Genomic DNA, 23,015 nt, shown 5'->3' with positions numbered 1-23,015 from the left:
CCTCTGCATAAGAAACTGGAAAACAGTCAGGAAACACAGCTACAAAGGATCACTTGCAGGGTGCTGTAAAGAGAAAGATGGGTTTCCCTGGTGGCTCAGCGGTAAAGAACCCGCCTGCCAACGAAGGAGATACAGGAGATGCAGGTTTGATCCCTGGGTTGAGAAGGTTACCTGGAGAAGGAACTAGCAACCCCCACCAGTATTCCTGCCTGGAAAATCCCGTGGACAGAGGAGCCTGGTGGGCGACAGTCCATAGCGTTGCAAAGAGTCGGACACGACTGAAGTGACTTAACATGCAGGACACACCAGGTTTCTTTCTTTTTTTTTTTGATTTTAACTTTTCTCTTTATTGATTCTTTTTTTTCCTGATTGCTTGGTTTATTTCACTGTTATAGTTTAAAGTGAAACTATATAGTTTGCAGTGGTTGAATATATCCTATTAACTTCTTCCTTCAATTTATCAGAACTTTGAATATTTTGAACACACCAGGTTTCACATTGTCCTGGCAGCTCAACGTTGATGGAGTTGCAAATATTCTCTGGGCCTCAGTTACTTCAGCTGCATCCTTCCCACCTCACAAGGAGGCGAGGATGAGCACATGCAGAGGTGAGGGCGGAAACCTACAGCTCCCCACTCATCCGGCAGAGGAGTGCTCCCTAGACAATGGCCCCCTTCCCATCTCCTGAGTCCTCGCCCAATTCTGAGCTCCCCTTGTCCAGTCCAGAGTCCTTTCGGGGCCCTTCTTGGGCCCTAACAAATATCCCATAATTAAATTACTAGTCCTTTTCTCCAAAGCCTGTGTGACAGTAAGTTCCACCTTTCGTTTTTCACCTACCATATCAACAACAATGTCAAAAATCCCACTCAATGATGAAAATATATATAAACTCAGCTCTCCGGGGTCCTGCTGGTAGAAGTGGATGTTGTTTTAAATTCCTAAACTTGGGATATCTGTTTTCTTTAATTAACAATAATCTTTTGATGTTCAGGCTGGCTGTCCATCGCTGTAAAACTTCTATATAACTAGGCTCACCCCTTGCCTCCTTGGAGCAGTTCTCTTGTGGTTACTCGAGATACTGCCTCCCAGGCTTAAGTTCTAAAAATTCCCACTAAATAAAAGGTAACTTTCAAAGTAATTAAAACCCATGTAGAAAATAATGTGGCAATGCAAGTCAGGAATCCTCAAAATGCAAACTCTGGTTAAATGACTTCACTTCTTCACATTCACCCTGATAAGATAATAATGTGAAATTCAGAAAAAGATTTTGATCTAAGTTATTCTATAAAATGTTATTTAAAATAGCATAATGTATTAAAATAGCTTAAATATCTCATTACAGAGATTGGAGTTTTGATGGAGTGTGGTGTGACCACTGAGGCCAGTACGTAATCAAATATTTATCACAACCTGGCAGAAAGACAGCTTTGCTATTATTGCATCAAGTAATAATTTGTGTGAAAATACTAAGAAAAAAAGAGCCTGAAAGCAAACTGAAAGTTTCTCGTGACCACGTCCAACAGTTCTTTGTGACCTGTTTTTCAAAGCCCAGGTTTCGATGACAGTTTGCATAACTGAGCAAAATTATTCTGGCATGATGTCAGTCTGTCATAGAGTTCACAGCTTTGCTTCCGTGAGAGTTTCCTGCATTATACTTAATCTTCAATAAAGACAGTATCAGGAGGTTTGTTTGTTCATACTAAGTAGAAAAAGTGTTTCAGGGTCACGGAGAAAAACCAAACCCAGGACGTAATGGCACAGGGCGAAGCACTGCCATCGGTCACGCTGTGCTCTGTTGGTGGGGGCGGGGCACCCCTCTCTTCCCCTGCGGCACTCTGTCCCTCTGCGAACTTACTTCCCCTCCCCTCCTCCCACCTGCCTCCCTCCCCCTCCGCTGTCACATTCTTCCCTCTAACTGGTCGTGTCATGGGTGCTGTTCAGGAACTTACTTGAGTTCCAGGGTGGCGTTCTGGTGCAGCGGCAGGAACCGCCTTTTCCGTAGGACTTCCAGCAAAGCCGTGATGTTCTCCTGCATGTCCTGGAGAGCAGAGCTGGGCAGCTGGACATCGTTATCCAGCGTCTGATTTAGACTCGTAGCCTTCTCGATCATTTCTGTGGAGAAAGTTCATCAATCACTGAATAAGTCTCTCAAAAGTAGACAGTCCTAGGATGGGAGAACTTAGAACCTTCTCCAGGGAGGCTGCTCTGCCCACCTACACTGGGCTGACCCTCTAACCAGGGCAGGTTAGTCCGTGTATCCAGTGCACTCTGGACATGCCCTGTCAACACACTTGGGAGGGGCTTCCCTGGTGGCTTAGTAGTAAAAAACCTGCCTGCCAATACAGGAGACTTGGGTTCGATCCCTGGTCTGGGAAGAGCCCACAAGTCAAGGAGCAACTAAGCCCGTGTGGCACAACTACCGAGCCTGTGCTCTAGAGCCCAGGAGCTGCAACTGCTGAGCCCACATCATGACTACCGAAGCCCATGCTCTGCAATAAGATGCCACCACAATGAGAAGCCCTTGCACCACAACTGGAGAGTACCCCCCGCCCGCCACAACTAGAGAAAAAACCACACAGCACTAAAGACCCAGCACAGCCCAAGATAAATATTTTTTAAAGTGTTAAAAAAAAACACTCAGGAACCTGGGATCCTGGTTTATTTCCTGTCTGCTTCCCTGGTACCCATGAACCCTGTCCAGGCAGGGCCGAGGCACCACAATCACTGCAGCATTCCCTGCCCCGGCCAGGAACATCTGCGTGCAGAAGCTCTCAGTAACATTTACTCTTTGAACAACCACCAACACTTGATACTACTCCTTTTTAAAAAATGTCTTTCGTCCTAATAATGTCTTTACTTTCTGCCTTATAAAGTCTGATTTGTATTGGCTCAGCGGTAAAGAATCCACCTGCCAAGGCAGAAGACCTGGGTTTCAACCCGTCGGGAAGATCCCCTGGAGAAGGGAATGGCTACTCACCCCAGTATTCTTGCCTGGGAAATCCCATGGACAGAGGAGCCTGATGGGCTACAGTTCATGGGGTCTCAAAGAGTTGGACATGACTGAACTGACTTAGCACATTGTGTGTGGACAGCGGAAGGCCCCAGGAGTCCAGTGCAAGTCAGGGCTATTCAAGTGCTGAGTGAAGAGAGTAGGCTTTCCCTATCAAATAAGCCAGACTCGTCAAGCAAAGTTCTGAGGACACTACCTTCGATGTCTGTCTGCAGCTTCTCGGTCAACTTAATGAGGTCCACACTCTTGTCCAGGATTCTTTCGGTGGTCCTGGTTACCTGCTCACTACGAGTCAACACTCTGTCAAGCTGATGGAAAATAAAGGCCTCGGGTGAGTTTCACTCTGAATAAAATGCAAGCTTCAGTATGCCAGATGGTGTCTCTTTTAAGCAACAAAACATATTCTAGAACACAGAAAAGGTTCACCATCGTGGAACCCAAGGTCAACAGTGCAGGGCTGGAAACGGACTAGGTGGCTCATGAAATGATGGGCTGCTCACTCTTTGTGAAAAAAGACGGTACATTTAAAAAAGCAGCCTAATCGGCTGTCAAACCACAGACTCTCCCGGGTGTGCCCACTGTGGAGACCTCATGCTCATGCTAGGACCCAAATCTGCAGAACCTAGAAAGTAAAATCTTACTAATTTGTATTAACCATGAGAACTTAAGTCAAGCGGTTAAGACACAGAGTTAGGCAAACAGTTAGGCATCTGCCAGGCTGGACAGCCTCAACCATAACTTGGAGTAATTAGAACACTTGAATCACAGGAGTTCATGAGGATTATATGTGATGATGCCTGTTAGTTACTCTCAGCCGTTGTTTTTATTAAGGGTATTCTAATTTGTGAAAGGCTTCCCTGGTGGCTCAACAGTAAAGAATCCACCTGCCAATGCAGGAAACCCAAGTTCATTCCTTGATCCGGGAAGATCTTCTGGAGGAGGAAATGGCAACCCACTCTAGTATTCTTGCCTGGGAAATCCCATGGACAGAGGAGCCTGATGAACTTACAGTTCATGGGATCGCAAAAGAGTCGGACAGGACTTAGTGAGACTAAACAACAACAATTTGTGGGAAGGAAGGTTGTCTGTAATTTCTAGGAATGTAAAGTAACTCATTGAACTGAAAGTAGCTCAGTCGTGTCCGACTCTTTGCGACCCCATGGACTACACAGTCCATGGAATTCTCTAGGCCAGAATACTGGAGTGGGTAGCCTTTCACTTCTCCAGGGGATCTTCCCAACCCTGTGATTGAACCCAGGTCTCCCGCATTGCAGGCGGATTCTTTACCAGCTGATCCACAAGGGAAGCCCAAAGTAAGTAACTCAGAATGGTTCTAAAAGTGTTTTCTAGTCAAACCCCAAAGAGAATCTTGTTTAATGGATAGAAAGAATTTATTTTAATTGGCTTATCACTTCCTACCAAACATATGCTTGCTCAGGTACTTTAAAAGCCCACACAGAAACCCTTAAACTCTTCCCAAATGGTCACTAATTCTAAATTAACAGAAGCCAAGCTCCTGCATTTTAGGGTGCATGATTGTATGCATGTGTGAACACTGAGAGAGACAAAACGTACATATACACAGACGGGGCTTTCCTGGTGGCTTGGGAGGTGAGGAATGTGCCTGCAAAGCGGGAGACCTGAGTTTCACCTCTGGGCAGGAAGATCCCCTGGAGAAGGGAATGGCAACCCACCCCAGTATTCTTGCCTGGAGAATCCCATGGACAGAGGAGCCCAGCAGGCTACAATCCATGGGGTCAAAAGTAACTAACACTTTCACTTTCAAAGACACACATATATGTGCATGCACACACATAGGCACACAATTTTAAAGTGAAAATCATGAATTTGACAATAGGCCTCCCTCGCCATCTGCAAATAAGCAGATTCTTTTTTTTGGTCACTAAAAACCACTCCTGGGCTGAAGAGAATGAATAATCCCCTGCTGACATCAAAGTGACCTCTCCTGCCATTCAAAGTGAGACCATCAGAAGGAGGGGCCGAAGTCTGAGCGTTGTAGATACCCCAGGAGGAGCTGCCTGTGTTGGTGTTGGGGGCAGGTGAGGGGGGAAACTCACTGTTCACCATGTGCAGTGAATACAGGATGGGGAAGAGACCCCCATCTCTTCATCCTGCCCAACCTTGGTTCACAGGAGAAAGTAAGCGGTGATGTGAACCGACAGCCCGACTCCACCTTCAGCAGAGGGGACAGCAGAAATTAAGTCAGGGGCCCCTTCCCACCAAAGCATGGAGACTGGCTGCATCAGAACCTACTTAATCTGACTTTACAGTAGCTGGAACACAGCTCCTGGGAGGAGGGGACTGCCCTGATCTGTTCATAACCTTCCCAGAAGTCCCCGTGCCAGTGTTCACAAGGGCTGGGGGTTGGGGAGCAGGCGGAGCAGACCCTTCATATGAAGAACTTACTTCTCTTTGCAGGTCCTCCGTTTGTTCTGAGACGCCTTCAAGTTGAATTTTCACCAGTTCTTTTTGCATATTTTCTTTTAATAAAGAGTCCTAAAAGAATGAAGGAAACAAATTATAATGCTTCAAAATAAATCTTCTGGTTCGTAACTAAGAATCACCTGTCATTACGTTTTCTGTTCACGGAAAGAAATTCTCTTTTCCCTGACGTTGCATTAAAAAATAAAATGAATCACATTCACTGAAGTCTGGATTACAGAACACGTTTCCAGACTGCAGTCTTTCGCATTATATTTCCTATGCAAATATAAACGTAAAGCCTGGTGTACCATGTAGAACCGCTGCAGTTCCTGGGTGGCTCTGGCTGAATTTCAACAGCAGAGTCACATAAATTTTAATTGTAATTGCTAACACCTAAAAAAAAAAGCGTACTAACCTAAAATACAAAAGTATTAAGCAAAGAAGAACCTTTATAATTACAACAATTAAGTACTTAATTTATGCCAACACTCCTCTAATTTCTTTATTTGTGTGACGCTACTCAGACCTTATAACAACCTGTGAAGGGGCGAGATTACTGTCTATGGTCAGGACAGTTATTAACCTGCCCAAGTCACTATGTAGGTCAACAGTGGAAACAAGAAATAGTTGAGGGTTCACAAACTCAAGCTCCTGAGTACTTTATATAAACATAAAAACTCATACAAAGGAACTGACAAAGTGCTTTAAATGGGAGCAAATCACTTAAGAGTTAAAGTTGAAATCAAGTATTCATCTCACGTGGTAAAAAATATAGTCATACAGTTGGAGACCAAACTGACGGAAGGTAGTATTTATTGATTGTGTCTCTGGTGAGTGGAAAAGAAATTTCAACATTTGTTTCTTTCTTTTTTTTTCCCCCTTATCTTTGAAAACATTTTGTTCCATTTCAGGAAAAATAACATAGAAACACCTCTTACAGGTTCCTAACCTTTCTTAACTCCATTAAATCTATAAAGGACCAATATTAACAAGAGTGGATCACTGAAGCAGCTGGATTGCACACACAAACACACATTGGCATTATGTCATGACATGGTGAATTAAATACCTCAAATTCTAAAGCATGGGGTTTGAGCCAAATTTAGATTCATTTTCTTCCCCCCAATTAGAATAAAAAATGCTGTCTAGCAAGTCAGTTTCTTACCTTCCCATCGTCTTTTGGACCCAGATCAAAAACACAGATTTTAACTAAACATAAAATTATGATTTATCCCCTGAGATTTTTATATAGTCTTCGAGGGAGGAGGAACCTTTGTGTCCTGCAACTCCAGTTAAGAATAATACACTGATGGAAAACAGTGACTCGTCATTCAGCACATTAAAGACAATGCCGTCTCAATGCATTTTCTGTGTTTGTATTAAGAGAGTTGCTTTCTGTCCAAAGACCTGTTATCAACAGGGGCGAGTGACCTTGGCTTCTTCCACAGGGCAGCAGGAGGAGCACAGAGGAAGAATTTATACACAGGAGGTATCTGTGGATCAAGTCTTGAACAGTCAGGGCTGCTGCACAGTGAAACCGGTAATCGTGTGGACAATGCAGTTCTCGGCCAGGTTCAGAGGGAGAAGGCTAGGCGCCTCCCAGCACCAGACTTGGGGCTGAGACTCCCGCACTGGTGGAGGACAGACAGAATGACCCCTAGGGTCCCAACCAACTCTTCAACTTCCTGTGACACACACTTCTATCCATCTCTGTACGCACAGTACCTACCCAGAGAGACTTTGTTCTACTTTCCAGGGCTGACAAAACCCCATATGGGAGAGGGATGGTGCTGGTGAGGTTCACAGACAGGACGGCATCCCCAATGTGGGCCAAGTCATTCAGCAGGACACCCACACAGTCATCATCACAGGCTACAAGAAAGAAGATGTTCAAGTTACAGCAAAGAGTCTGCCCGGGTTCCCATGGGTGCCCATAGCATCTTGTAATAACATCTAGGGACTTCCCTGGGGCTCCAGTGGTTAGGAATCCACCTTGCAATGCAGGAGATGCGGGTTCAATCCCTGGGCAGGGAACTAAGATCTCACAGGCCGCAGAGCAACTAAGCCCTTGAGCTTAGCCTGCAGACACCACTGGGCACCAGGAAACCATCCAAGAAAAGAAACCCTCCTTAGCCCTTCGGAGGGGTGACACTCACACACACAGTCGCTTTCCACCAAAATGTGCCTCGGTTCACACTCCCCGCAGCGGAGCCCTGTGGCCCCTGGCCGGCAGACGCACTGCCCGGACCCACGGTCACAGTCGCCGTGGACAGAGCCGTGCGGGCTGCACTCACACCTCTGGCAAGTGCCGCCTGGCATCTGAGGGTTCCCATAGTAACCGGGTGAGCACCTGCAGAAGAAGACGGGAGGACAGAAGGCAGGGTCCACACCAGTGAGTGAGTGAATACACAGAGCAGCCACCTAAGGACAGGCATCACTTCTGCCCCGTGAAGCGCAGAGCACACAGGGGTCCACTCACCTCCCTCTGCACTCTGTTCCCTCAAAGGAGGACAAGACGGTCACAAGGAAGTGCCTTTACCTGCCTTATTACCCAGGAGGCCTGGTTTTGCATTATCAAACTGGTAACGACTCCCCATCGCTTCTGTAAATATGTCCTGTGCATATAAAAGGAGCAGACGACATACCTTTCACAATACTGTCCTTCATAACCCACAAAACAGGCATCGCATCGGAAATCATGATCGCCTTCCAAGACGCAAGTGGGACTGTAGCTGGAAAAGAAGAATTGTTTTCAATTTTCAGACATACAACTTCAGATCTTTCTTACGGTACTTATTCATTACTCTTAAGAGTACATGATACTATTCTAAAAAATAAGTGATTACAAACTAGACACCTGGGCAAGCTTTTTAGGGCTTAAACTCTGTTGGGCAGAAGCAAAACAACCATGTAGTCAATACAAGTGGGTCCAGAAGACATTCACTGATGCCTATCCAGTGACAACCACATGAGTGTTGAGAGGATGGAGACCCATTTACAGAGGACAACCAATTAGTCACCAAACGAGAAAGCTGCTCAAGTGGAAAGGGGCTTGTTTAAGACTTGCGTGAATTATCTGACTGATTAGATGAAAGGGTGGCTGGAGAACTATAGCTGACCGTGAGCAAACGTGGGACCAGCAGGGAGAAGTGAGCTGGAAGAGTGCTGGGAATTCACCCGACTGCAGTGAAAGGCCGGGGGAAAAGTCTGGAAAGAGCAGAGAGTGAAGGTGGGCTCAAGGGTGCCTGGACCTAAGGTAGGGAGTCAGATGAGGAGCTTTAGTAGCAATAAGATGGAGCCTCTCAAAACTGAACAATCCGTTTGGATGCTGAGCCCTCACTCTGGGACTTCAGCTTCTGGTGTATTCCTTTTTTTCTAACCACTTTAGCCTCCACTTTTTAAGTCACCAACTGGAGGCTCAGCTGGGTACCTGCAAGCCACTAAAAAAAATGCCACGGTATCTGGCCAGTAAGAGAAGTTCCCAGCATGAGTCAGTTGGTTGCTATGAGCCCCACTTCACTTCTGACCTTTTTCCTCCTTCAGCACTAAAGAGACAGACATCAATGGAAGCACAAAATGTGTATGAATAGAGAAAAAGCACATCTCTGGGGGCCTCTCAGATGCACAGCCCACACGGCATGTTCACAATCTCACAGCCACTTCCTAATTGTGTAGCTATTAATTTACCAGCGTGAGGGAGGTTATGGGGATGGTGTGGACGTTCTGTGACTGAAGAAGTAAAATACACCAATACAGAACTGTGCAAAGTAGAAAGGTGAAATACCCATCCTGACATTCCAGGCATGTATAGCCATGGAGCTGTGGATGTGGACACACATATGGATTTGAATGCTTCTCCAAATGGCATCACATCATATATTCAATTTCTTAATTTGACTGGCATTTCTCCAATTCAGTACACACAGATATGCCTTATTCTTTTCTCAGTGTTAGTATAATATTGCACTCTAGGTGTCTACCAAAAGACACTTGAGGCATTTAATCAATCCCCTGTAGGTATATTTCAGCTCCACACCTCCAATTTCTTGTGAGTGCAAGCAATGCCAGGCTTCCCAGGTAGCTCAGGAGTAAAGAATCCACCTGTGAAGCAGGAGACACAGGTTCCATTCCTGGGTCAGAAAGATACCCTGGAGAGGGAAATGCCACCCCACTCCAGTATTCTTGCCTGGAGAATTCCATGGACAGAGAAGCCTAGCAGGCTATCGTCCAGGGGCTCACAAAGAGTCGAACATGGCTGAGCAACTAAACAACAACATAAACAGTGCCCATCTTTATGCACATTTGCAAGTATTCCTATAGCTCAGATGACAGGGGTGGAATTAATGATTCAACATTTATACACAGATTTAATACAGAAAGTTAAGTAACAGTAAACAATAGTAAGCAATAAATTTTAAGATGCCTGACAATTTGCAAGAGAAGTTTATACAGTGCCTCTCATTAGGCATTCAACGTCAAGCAACACTTGGAGACAACAAAAGAGACAAAATTCAAACAAATTAAAAGGAAAACTTCATTTCGGTATACCAAAAGTTGGTATTTGATCTATACATGTTCAATGCCTTACCAAATACTCTAAGCAAGAATGAAATGTTATTTATGAATTACAATTTTCATCGAAACCAAAAAGGACCCTCAGATATTCCAATTTCCGCTAAAAATCTGTTTTTTTACGTGTTCAGATAATTCTGTACAAGCATCATGTGTACAAGGTGGAACCTGGCCCAAATTTCACCACCACGCAACATTTCTGAACTTCATCAGTCATCAGCATATATACATTCTAATCCCAACACCTTACATTAAATAAGAACTGAATTCTTCATAAAATTAATAATAATTCATCTCTGGGCACACTGTATATGGAGGTTGGAGGCTAAAATTAGTCTTCAAAGAAACCAAACCTGAACCTCCTTTCCTTTATTAGTTTCATTCTAACACTCAGTGCTAACACACAAATACTTTGTTTTTGCCAAGATTCTCTTTGAATATTGGGAGAATGAACACTTTTTTCTTAAAATTAGCCTTTCTGGACACACGAAGAGTACCCACTAAGATGGATCACGTGGAAACCCTGGAAAGTGAAGGTGACCGTGGAAGCAATCCAGCCTGGGTGGTGGGCGGCAGAGGCATGCCGGCACACCTGTGTGCTCACCTGGCCGGCAGGCTGTGAGGACAGGTGCACGGAGAGCAGTCCCTGGCCGAGCCGGTCACCTTCCCATAGTACCCAGGGGCACACATGTCACAGTGGTCGCCAGTGGTGTTGTGGCCACAGTTCTGGGATCCCACGTTTCAAAAGGAGAAGAAAACAATAGGAAACTGTTAGAACACCTTCTCACGTGGAGACAGCCCAGCAACACCCCAATTCATATCAGTTGACATTTTTTTTTATTCTCAAGGGAGGGTGAGCATTTTTTGTCATATTTTAAAAATCCTGAACACTGGCTGCTCTGTGGCCCTCATTCATCACAAGACTGCATTCACCCAACGGGTGTGTGCATGCTGGGTCACCAAATCATGTCCAACTCTTTGTGACCTTATGGACTGTAGCCCGCCAGGCTCCTCTATCCATGGGATTCTCCAGGCTAGAACACTGGAGTGGGTTGCCATTTCCTCCTCCAGTGCATGAAAGTGAAAAGTGAAAGTGAAGTCGCTCAGTCGTGTCTGACTCTTCGAGACCCCATAGACTATAGCCTACCAGGCTCCTCCGCCCATGGGATTTCCCAGGCAAGAGTATTGGAGTGGGTTGCCATTGCCTTCTCTGATTCAGTGCCTCTAGGAGCACCTAATCTTGTTAAATGATTAGTTGCCCCAAGGAAAGAAGCATCATGAAAGAACCATGAATTTCCCCAACTATCCACATGACCTTTGTCTCTGTGATGGGCCAAGGGACCTTCCTAGCTAATTACCTCTTGCCCGAAGTTGCCTGAAATCGATTCTCCTTAAATCCTTAAATGAGATTTTCTCATTTTCGGTATTAGGACTTTACTTTTGCCTGGGGCATGAACTGATTAGAATGAATAAATTTTTTAATAGTGTTGTAGCTATCTGCATCTTCATTTTACCTTGAATGAATGGAACAATTCTTTAATCCCAGATATCTAACGGAGTCAGCAAAGGTGAACACACATCTTTTTAATTGAGGAAATCCATGCAACATTTCAGCTTTTAAATTCACCTGTGCATGGCTATGGTTTAACAGTTTTCCCAGGGGAGATTGCCTTTAAATTCTGCATATGAAAGACACTTCCGAATAAAAGAAGAGGAAGACAGATCTGCTGTGGGAGCCCTGGTTCCTGTGATGAGGCTACAGCCAGGATCTAGGAGGCTTTGGTGTGTCTTGGTGGGCAGCTCATTTTGCTTGAATGAGCTATTTTGCCTGCATCAAGTCAGTCTTGGCACAATTTAGACAGGGAATCAATGTTCCCATATGAGTTATCATAAAGAATGAGATTTCAGGAGTAAGGAAAAAATATCAGATTATTCTGTGTTATCAATAAGATCTTATTGACTAAAGCAAAACCCTGGACACAAGAGTTTGTCTTCAGTCAAGGTCACGAGCCTTCTGTCTGAGGCTCTTGGTCCTTTTCAGGGATCAGAGCTCTCCTTATGTCACTGATGGTCTAGGGGGAGAGAGCCAGGAAGCAAATGCACACTAAGACCTCCAGGAAAACATGTACTTTTTAACAAAGGCAAGGAGAGAGCAATACCTTACACAGAGAAATACATTTTCAACTTTGGCCTTAACTCATCTAAAAACGTCCAGGTGACCCTTCAGATTCTATGACAGCAAGTTCTCATGTACCACCTCTACTGCAGGTTAAAACAGGAGACACTTAACTCATTTCCAAATTGATACCCACAAACAAATTCAAAGAATTTATAAAAGAATTCCCACCATAAATGTCAGGCCACTTAGCTAGACCATTCTGAAGGAAATATTTGTATACTTTACATTTAGCTAAATTTAAATACTCTAAATCAAGGAACTGGTTTGATCTCCAACCAGAAAAGTAGACACTCAGAGCCCCCTGTAATTTTGAGTGTCAGGCAAGCACCCACACAAACCAGCGTACCAGACACTTCCCGGTTTCTGGGTCACAGGTGTCACTGTGGTTGTTGCAATTGCAGGGCACACACGGGTCCAGCAGAGGGCGTGGTCTCCTGCCGTCACCTTCCGGAAGCTTCCCTCTGTGGTAACCAGGTGCGCAGTCCTGGAGGGAAGCAAAAGGGAAGGAAGTGAACAACAAAAAAAAACCCGATTAAGAAATGGGTAGAGGATTTGAATACACATTTCTCCAGAGAAGATGCATAGGTGACTGGCACATGAAAAGATGCTCAGTATCACTAATCATCATGGACGTGCAAATCAAAACCACCATGAGATGCCAGCTCATATGGTTACTATCAAAAAAACAAACAAAAACCCAGAAAACAGTAAGTGTTGGCGGGGAGGTGGGGAAACTGGAACGCTGCTGCTTTGCTGGTGGGAACAAAGAAAAGTGTGTCACTAAGGAAAGCAGTATGATGGTTAGTGAGGTGGATCATCAAAAAGCTAAAGTTATCGCATGATCCAGCAATTCTGCTTCTGGGTATAAACCCCAAAGACCTGAATCCAGGGTCTTGGATTTGTACACTCATGTTTGTAGCAGCATTATTCACAATAGCCAAAGGTGAAAGCAACTCAGATGTCCACTAATGGATGGATGGAGAAACACAATGTGGTCCATCCATCCAGTGGAATGTGATTCAACCTTAAGAAGGAAGCAGACTCTGACACGGCCTACAACATAGATCAATCTTGAGGGTATCATGCCCTGTGAAATTGGCCAGTCACCAAAAGATAAATACTGCATGACTCCACTTATATGAAGGGCCTAGAGTAGCAGTTTCATAAGACAGAAAGTAGAAGGGTGAGACTGGGGGTGGGCATAGGGGTTAGTGTTTAATGGGTACAGAGTTTCAGTTTTATAAGATGAAGAATTCTGAAGGGGACTGACCCACCCGCTGATGAACTGCACACTTTAGAAATAGTCAAGATGATAAATGCCTAACCTACCACAAGTAATTTTCAAAAGGGAAAAAAAACGACATAACAGAAATGCACAGCACTATTCATCACTCAGAGCTGCTGATCAAGCATATTTCAACCCCAAACCAGGAGCCAGGTTTCAACCACCATCTCCTACCTGACATGAGAGTCCAGCCGTGCCAGGAGGACAGACACACTTCTCTAACAGGAGGGTCACCTCCCTGCCTGCGTGTGACTCTTCCGCCTTTCTGCCAACCTCCATTGAAATATTTGAGATTCTGTGAAACCGTTGGGTTAAGAAGTGTGAAAGCAGGCACTAATATTTACAAAGAGAGTTTTCAGAAACAGCACATTACACAATCATGTTGGCGCACCTAGAAAACCAGAACTTTCCTGCCGGGTGGAGGGTCGTTCCTGTTCACAGTTATAAAGGAAATGGGTAAAAACACACAAAAAGCACATTAGTCATTCCACAGGGAAAATCCTCGGTCAGATTTTCAGAACTTAAGAACACTGTTAGAGAGAGCACACCTGCAAGAGCTCGAAGTGCTAGCCTGGCCATAACTTAGGTGGCTTTCTTTAGGGGATAAGTATCATGATACTAAATGAGCAAGGAATGGCATTCTTGATGCACTGCGACAAACAATGGGCCTTGCAGTTGAAGGGCAGAAAACGGTAGAACTGTTTTGCTGTTTATATGGAAGGTATCATCCTCATGTACTTACAAGTTATCTCCACATTACTATAGGAGATGGATAATCTATATCATTTTCACATACTTCATAATAATGTTAATATTTAATAAGATTTTGGTGAGGAACAGAAATACATATATTAACAACATGGGGTAATGGGAGATGAAGTGAACCAAGTCCTTAAGGTATGCTTTCAAATAAGAAGGATATATTAAAACTTCTAGAAGTTTCCAAGTACCTGCTTTGCTGTAATCCTTGGCCATAGGAGGCTTTGATGAGGATGTACTCAATGTTGCTAAGAACAGACATAAAATCTGAGCGTGTGACAGGTTCTTCAGAAACAGAGTTAAAATATTTCCAAAAATTCTGCGGATGAGAAGCACATTCAACTAAAGTTAGGGTACAGATCCTCAGAGGCACATGAACTTAATTCCTTTAGAGATTTCTCCAGCAGTAAGCCCAGCTCTGTGTGTGACCCTAAATTTAACTATGGAAGCTCCCCTGTCATTTGCTGGGCGCAGTAGTCCCACCACCTCATTTATCAACAACCTCATAACACCTCCACAGGGGCCAGCCACACAGAGAACAATCAGTAAACCTCTCCTGGAGGAAGGAAGGAAGGAACACACACGTCCCAAATTCAAGGGCATCCAAAAACCCAGAACCATTATACTCATACGGCTGAGACTCCTGTATTCAGATAAAGGATTTAAGCTGCATTCACACTAAATTAACATGAGCCTCATATGCATTTCTTGAGAACAGAAATTTGAATCCTTTTAGAAACCTTGCTAAACCCATTGGAATTCTGACCCAAAGCCTTCTCCTTCACTCTCTCTTGTGTACAGCAGCTTCATGATTTCATTACATGCAGAGTTCCCAGCCCAAAGAGTGTATGTGGAAAGAGTGCTCACTCACCTCTTTCATCCCCACTTCCTGCTCCTGCCTCACTCCGTTCTCGGGGGCTGGCGCGTCCACGTAGATGACCTGCTTCCTGGTCCGGCCTCCTTTGATGAGCACCTGAGGTTCCAGGTTGGAGGTGCCAATCCCATCGGAAGCATAGAAGGCCACGCTGTAGCGCAGTGTGCCGCCGTAGGCCAGGAGCTGTCGGAAAGAAGTGTTGTTTACGTCTCTGACATAGCCTTGGTTTAAAGATATTTCAGCATAAGCCTGCTGCCACTTGAAGGAAATCTTGTCCCTTAAAAATACATCACGTGAGTGTAATATGTTATTTGACAAGTGCTTCCTTCTAATTCTACTTAGTTCCGGATTCTTAAGTTGATATAAGCTGTAGTTCTTAAGTACGCAATCCTTTAGAAGTTTTACAAACCACTTTATAAAGGTGTGTTTGGCTGTAAAAAGCTGCATTTATGTATTGAATACAAGTTGATGGGTTGGGAATAAGTACACCTTTGAAACCACCACCACCACCATCAAAGTCACAGTCAAACCCATCACCTCCCAGTGTCTTCTCTTGATGATGCCAACAAAGGTGAGCTCCAAAGTAACAAAGCAACGTGATAATCATTCTAATGATTCTCAAGCTCCTTTGAATTAAACATGACTATAACCATTGGAGAACCTGTTTCCAAGTTTCAAAACTCAGGATGAATTCACACACAGACTCATTTATTTATATAAGCAAAAATGCAAACAATGTCTTCAAGTTTCTTTTCTTCCCCCCAAATAGTTGACAAATTCTTGAGAAGACCCTCCTAGGCCATAGCACCCGGGCTTGTATTGAGCCTCTATTAGTAAAAAAAAAAAAAAAAAAAAAGTTTGTTGAGTGATTGCTTTAAAAAGGGGGAAAAATAATATGACTTTCACCTGAAAAGACTTTTAAAAATTGATGTGTGTGTGTGCTAAGTCATTTGTGACCCTATGGACTGTAGCCTGCCAGGCTCTTCTGTCCATGGAGATTCTGCAGGCAAGAATACTGGAGTGGGCAGCCATTCCCTTCGCCAGGGGATCCTCCTAATGCAGGGATTGAACCAGGGTCTCCTGCATCACAGGCAAAGAACCATTCATCTGGAGGACTTTTTCTAAGTGTTAACCACTCCATCCCCTTGCAGAAGAGAAGACTAATACCCACTCCAGTTAGGAATAGGCCAACCCAGGCCCTTGTGATTCCCACGGGCACCTCTGCCCCCAGGAAAGGTGGACAGGGCTCTAGGCTGGGTGTTTGTCTCACCTGGTCTCCCTGAAACGGCCCAGGCAGCCGCCAGTAAAACGGCTCCGCATGGACCTGCTGCCTGACGGTCACGGCGTCCAGCAGGAAATCGGGGGCCTGGTAGTACACCCCCTCGGTCGTGCCCTTGAGGTTACTCTGAGAAACCACACGCAGGAGAGGCTGATCTGAGCCCAGCGTCACCTGGTCAGGGAGGGGAGGACAAGCCACTTCAGAACGTGAATGAACTCTGCACCTCGGACTGTTAGAGGCTTTGCTGTTTCAGGTGACATGGCTTCATTACTCAAACAGGAATAAGAAAGGCTTTTCTTTTAAACTTAAACAGCTGGACTAAAATGAACTGAAAGTGCTATACTGGGCAATGTTCAGCTACACGAAGGAGACCACTGACATACTGCAACTTCATCTTTCGACTAAAGCGGTGGGTAAGTTAGCACAGAGCGACACCAACGTCTTCGTTCCTGCTCCATTTATTTCCTGGACGGCAGAGGCAGGGCTCTGAGTCTTTTATTTTTCAGGCCTCACAGGTCTGAATTGCAGCTCGTGGAATCTTTACTGTGACACACGGCATTTAGTTTCCTGACCAGGGATCAAACCTGGCCCCCTGCATTGGGCGCTCGGAGTCTTTAGCCACTGGACCACCAGGGAAATCCTAGAGTTCTGATTCTTAATGATCTCAAATCAGCTTCCTAGAATTTCTGACCCAGTAAGAGGAAAACGCAACACAAGCACTTAACTGTCTCTCCCACCTGCACCCAGCTCCCGAGGACAGAGGGTCAAAAACAGAACGCTTAATGAGCGTGTGACTCACCGGCATCCTCACGTAGCCCTCGGCCTCCGAGCACAGCTGTGACAGCCCGAAGCAGAAGCAGGGCGTGCATCCCCGAGGGTCCTCCTTGTCCAGAGCAAAGGTGCCAGCTCGGCACTCACCGCACTGAGGACCAGCGACATTTTCCTAAAGGGGACAAAGCAATAGACTCACTTCTACTTGAGAAAAGGAGACACGGTTTCTGAACAAACAGAAATGGAATCACACAGAAACCATTTTGGATGAACAGGCACAGATGAACCAGGTGCTTCTTAGGCTGGCTCCTCAACCTCTCTGAGCATCAGTTCTCTCAGAATCAGTGATTCCCAAGCTCAGCTAATCATCTGAATTATCTCAGAAGCTTCAGGAAAATGCAGACACCCTAGTAAGTCTCCAGGACGGGGCCTGGATCCTCCTGGAGTGAGGCCCCAGGGGATTGGTGAGCAGTCAGGTAAAGAGCCTTGGGCCGGTTCTCCTGCACTGGCCGTCTGTGGTGAGAATTGAGACCACAGATGCGGGTAACCAAGCACACATCCACTGAGGATCCCATCACCCCCGACCCACTCGAGTTTCCCCTCCCTCATCCCCCCCAACCAATCAGCCCAGGACCAGGCTTCCATCTCCTGGGCCCAAGGAAAGGACCAGAGAAAGTGGTCAAGGACCGTCTAGTAACAAAGCACAGTGGGAAAATGAATGAAAATACAGAGTTAGGTATGATGTTGAAATCTAATCTCCTGGGAGAATAATCAATGCAAATTTCTTCCAGTCTGCCCAGCAGGCACAAGAGAACAGTTACTTACCAGCTGTACAACCATACATTTTCCTGAAGCCCTGTTATCTATTTTACCTGTATATTCAAGACAGATTGGCTATTCAGCCAACTGGGACACATGATAGAAAACTCGGCGTGTTTTTCAAATCAGTTCCATCGTCTGACACTTGTAATAAACTGTACAAATTCCATTTAAAGCATCATCCATCACTCTAGAAGAGCACACACAGAATTTAACCTCAGACCCAGAAGGCGGTGCAAGCTCATTAAGAGAAGCATCTAGAAGCCAGGTGCTTATTTAAATAGTGAAAGCCCCGAAGTCATGATGACGAGTGAGAGGGTGGAAAGGAAGTGGGGTCGAGGCCAGTACCTTGCAAGAGCAGGCTCCGGTTTCCTGGGCACAGCTGCAGAGACCCTGCTCCTGGTCACAGGTGTCGGCCAGGGTCCCCCTCGGGTCACAGTCACAGGCCACGCAGTTGGGGAAGCCTTTGTACCCTGGGGAGCACTGGTCGCAGGCCCGTCCACCGAATGCAGGCTTACAGGGGCAGTGGCCAGTGACTGTATCACACTGCTGGCTGGCTGATCCCACACTGCTGCAATTACAGGCCTGGAAGAGAAAACAGTGAAATAAATCAAAAGGTAGCTTTTACATTTTCATAATGTGTACAAACAGGAACGAGAGGAAACCTGGAGAAACCATACAAGCAAACGGACCTCTCTCACTACTGCTTTTTGGACTCACGACACAAGCCATCAAGAGACAGGACCCATATTGCTGGACATCATCGAACCCCTGCATGCTGGGCCACAGGTGTAGACTGAAATTCAGTCTACTTAGTAGGTCAAAGCAGTCCAGCAAAATCACGTTAGAAGACGAGTAATGTTCCCTCTGTTTTCAAAATGCAAACTCTACGTTTAACAGACAAAAGTAACACAGCAAATAGAACCACGGAAGATGGGACGTATGTGCCCCGCCCCAGGAAAGCTCTGTATGTCCTTCTCCTGGAGGACAGCGTATATTGCACAATATATTTAAAAGGCAGTAAAATAAAATTTTGATCTACTAACCTATCAATTTCTCAAAGGTAGGCTCTTCAAGAAAATTTAGAATATTGTTTTAAGGTTGTCACTTCTTCCACTTTGATTCCCACCATGGGTGCTGAGTTATGACTAATTAAGCCACTCAACAGGTTAAAATTAAGCACACAGATAAAAGAAACAGGATGAAACCTGACACAGCAAAGCAGTTCTCAGCGGGGAAAACAGGCAGGTGGCCGCACGCACCTGGCATCCGAGCTCTGGGTCGTGGCCCCAGTGTCCGTCTGCACACTCCTTGCATGCTGCACCCCGCGTGTGAGGCGGGCACACACACTCCCCGGTCTCCAGGTCACAGGTATTCTGGGTGTGAGCGCAGTCGCAGGCTACGAGAGAGAGATGGGTTCTTGTTAGGGATCAGGACCGTCGGGTCAACCAAAGGAGTCGATCCTGCTGCTGCAGTGTCTGCCTGTGTTAATAATCGCAACCACTCCTGTAGTTCCTGAAGAGACCTCATGGTCCGCAGGACCCCACCATGTCTCATGAGAGGCGGAGGCTCCTCCTTGTTGAAGAGAGGCTGTTGCATGAGAGATGATCAGGAGGCAGTGGAGAAACAGAGAGAAGGCCAGGCAAGGCCTCCACAGGCGGGCAGAGCAGACCGCTACGGCTTACTGAGCCTCTGTGTGCCAATCACTATGCCAAGAACTCTAAGTACCACCTTGACAATAACTCCTGGACGGAGTCTAATCGGCTCCCCCGCTTTATAGTTGAGGAGACCGAAGCTAAGGCAAGTCATTAGCCTAAGCTCACACAGTTAGTACAGCCTGACCAAGGCTTATGGACTTCCCAGAACAGGGATCGGGAAACAGAAAAAAGCAATGAAATCCTACATGTGAAGAAAAAGCATAAAGGAACTTAACAGAATCAGTCCGAAGTCTAAGCAGGGGTCCAAGAAAAGTTTAGGCATTACATGAAAGTCTGAAACGCTGAATCCCAGCGCTTACGTGTACAGCCGCCATCCTGGTAGGCGTAGAAGCCACGGGCACACCTGTCGCACTTCTCCCCGGCCACACCCGGGACGCAGAGACACCGGCCTTCCGGCGTGCAGTCATCCGACAGGGAGCCGGCACTGCAGTTACAGGGCAGGCACCCGAGCCCCGAGTCCAGCCCATAGTAGCCGTACTGTTTCATGGGGGCAGAGCAGAGGAAGACAGAACTGATTTTAGTCAATGACTAGTACCTACTAATGGAGAAGGAAATGGCACCCCACTCCAGTACTCTTGCCTGGAGAATCCCAGGGACAGAGGAGCCTGGTGGGCTGCTATCCATGGGGTTGCACAAAGTCAGACGTGACTGAAGCAACTTAGCAGTAGCAGCAACCTACTAACCACCGCCTCGATGGACGTGAGTTTGAGCAAACTCCGGGAGATAGCAGAGGACAGAGGAGCCTGGCACGCTGCTGTCCATGGGATGGCAAAGAGTCGGACATGACTTAGGGACTGAATGGCAAAACCAAAAGTACCTACTAGAACATTTCCCAAATCAGCACCTGCATGTGTCACAAGCTCACAAAGGACTCGTGACATCATCCCACCACCCTGGGAACTGATACACACTCTCCAGATCGGGACGCACAGCTGCTCCCACCACCGTGCTGCAGGCACCCACTCTTTCTGGCAGTCGTGATCCCATTTCATCTGAACCAGTTCCAGACGTCAACACTGACGCACACATGAATTGTACGCGAGGACCTGGAGGCATCTTACCAAGCACTGGTCACATCGCTGTCCGGTCACGTGTGGTTTGCACTCACAGAGTCCAGTTTCCGGGTGGCAGACGGCAGAAAGGGAGCCTTGGCCATGACATTCACAGGCTAACACACACAGAGGACATATTTGTGCCTATTTCTGGATATGGCTCTTATATAATCCCTTACTCCCCAAAGGAGAAATCTTACACATTCATGTTTCAAACCGGAAAATGAGAACAAAATGATTGCTTTGCAGTAACTTTAAAAATTTACTCTTTTTCTGAGTGAGCCAACATAAGGTTGGTGGAAGGAACCATCATAGAGAAAAAAATGTACTGAAACTATTAAGGTAATAATCTGCAAATGAGCTTCACCAATTTCATGAATCCCTTGAAATTTTTAAAATGAGCTGCCAATGTAAATCAACCAATCTTCATAAAAAACATGCAAAGAAGATTTCAAAATCGATTTAGCCATTTGCTCATTCCAATCATATATAAATATTTTAAGTTGAATTATAGCCATGTAGATAATTAATATTATAGTTCATGATTTAATGAAATATTTCTTATTCTAAGACCTGAGTCCCTGAGGTTTCAGTTTCCTCTCCAGCCAGAATATTGATGTTTAAAGCTACAAAGTCCCCCACCTTCTCAAAATGATGCAATTTAATGAGTCCAAGAAAGGTTTAATTGATATTCATACCACAGTTGTCAACATGTCAACTTAATTAAGATTTGTAATATGTTCACTGATAAGATATCCCAGGATGTGTACTATTCAGGAATGCTTGGGCTTAGAAAATGCACACTCTCTGTCCGATGGCATAATCATGTAAGAAAAACGTCACAAAATATCTCAGGCCCAAGCACACTGTGTGTGGCAGGCTTTGCAGGGCATACACCCGTCAGCTTATGTCTGTCACATTATAGTCAAAATGTGGAATAAGTGAATTAACCTTCATAACAAACACAGAAGGGGAGCACTAACATTTTTCTATTTGGTGAAAAATCTGTTTTTCTATTTGGTGAGAAATCTAAGACTTAGAAAGATGATATAATTTACCATAGACACACAGCTATGTCAGGCTGGATGTACATAAAGGAAAACTTGTAAATGTGTTTGAAAAGCTTGGGTGTATGAATCCACTTCTTCAACACTAAATTTTATGTAACCTAAATGCAGATTGAGTATTTCTGATGAAAATTTAGCATCCTTATTATTGTTGTTGTTTAGTCACTCAGTTGTGTCAGACGCTTCTGCAACCCCATGGACTGTACCCCACCAGGCTCCTCTGTCCATGGGATTTCCCAAGCAAGAGTACTGGAGTGGGCTGTCATTTCCTTCTCCAGGGGATCCTCCCTACCAAGGGACTGAACCCGGGTCTCTTGCTCCTCCTGCATTGCAGGCTGATTCTTTACCACGGAGTCACGTGGAAAGCCCATACTAATTAGGATAGGCTATAAAAGACGCACTGAATTTTGAAGACTCATTAAAAAAAAGAAAGCAATCATCTCATTAGCACTTTGAAAATCTGATTACATGGATAAAATAACACTTTCTATATACTGAGTTAAATACAATGTGTTATTAACATGTATTTCATCTAATTTCTTTATAATTTTTAAAAGGTGGCTACTAGAAAATTTTCAATTACATACATGGCTTGCATTTATATCGGACACTATTGATACAGAAAAATAATAAAAATTACTGCTCTTATTGCTAGCAATTATAATTGCTACCATTTATTTACTGTCTAGAACTTCAAATTTGTTATCCCATTTATTTTTCAGAAAGGCCTAGTGTACACATATACTTATGTCCATTTTACACATGAGGAAATAGCAGCTAGGAGAGGTTAATAAATTTGCCTAATATAACACAGCTGCTTGGTGACCGTGTAACCCTGGATGCTACCTTGTGTTATTCAGACCCTAAAGCCCTGAACCCACACATGTGCTTCCCTGAAACACCATCCTGTATAGCTCCACACTAGACTTGGGATTTTCAAGTCTGAAAAAGTTCCAACTCCCATCACAATACTTAGCATAGTGCCTGGGAAGTAACAGGCAGGCAATAACTGACAAGTGAACTGTCATCAAGGTTTGCAATAAGCACGAAAAGAAAAGCCATGAGAACGGTGAAGGCATTCGGTAAACTCTGAAGCTTTACACAATCACAGGTTATAATAATCATGATAATTATCATCTCCTATGATAATCAATCAAGATGCTGAACGTCAGTCTCCTAAGCCCAG

General features: G+C 45.1%; 1 protein-coding gene across 1 annotated transcript in view; it reads right to left on the bottom strand.

Annotated features, from left to right (window-relative positions):
- Positions 1-23,015, bottom strand: part of LAMA1 (laminin subunit alpha 1) — a 125,985-nt gene that overhangs the window by 34,348 nt on the left and 68,622 nt on the right. The window contains exons 20-36 of the mRNA XM_040264649.1: positions 20,772-20,878; positions 20,010-20,187; positions 19,255-19,391; positions 18,341-18,577; positions 17,202-17,345; positions 16,394-16,573; positions 15,121-15,306; positions 14,441-14,568; positions 13,665-13,785; positions 12,552-12,689; positions 10,631-10,752; positions 8,100-8,186; positions 7,611-7,804; positions 7,184-7,326; positions 5,437-5,526; positions 3,206-3,317; positions 1,949-2,111 (exon numbers count right to left, since the gene is read on the bottom strand). Coding sequence (XP_040120583.1) covers positions 1,949-2,111; positions 3,206-3,317; positions 5,437-5,526; positions 7,184-7,326; positions 7,611-7,804; positions 8,100-8,186; positions 10,631-10,752; positions 12,552-12,689; positions 13,665-13,785; positions 14,441-14,568; positions 15,121-15,306; positions 16,394-16,573; positions 17,202-17,345; positions 18,341-18,577; positions 19,255-19,391; positions 20,010-20,187; positions 20,772-20,878 — 2,467 coding nt within the window. The remainder of the gene's footprint in view (positions 1-1,948; positions 2,112-3,205; positions 3,318-5,436; positions 5,527-7,183; positions 7,327-7,610; positions 7,805-8,099; positions 8,187-10,630; positions 10,753-12,551; positions 12,690-13,664; positions 13,786-14,440; positions 14,569-15,120; positions 15,307-16,393; positions 16,574-17,201; positions 17,346-18,340; positions 18,578-19,254; positions 19,392-20,009; positions 20,188-20,771; positions 20,879-23,015) is intronic.

The sequence above is a fragment of the Oryx dammah genome, unplaced genomic scaffold (assembly GCF_014754425.2).
Source record: "Oryx dammah isolate SB20612 unplaced genomic scaffold, SCBI_Odam_1.1 HiC_scaffold_22, whole genome shotgun sequence".
Classification (NCBI taxonomy): domain Eukaryota; kingdom Metazoa; phylum Chordata; class Mammalia; order Artiodactyla; family Bovidae; genus Oryx; species Oryx dammah.
The sequence above is the reverse complement of the archived record's forward strand: the minus strand, read 5'-3'. Positions and strand labels throughout refer to the sequence as shown.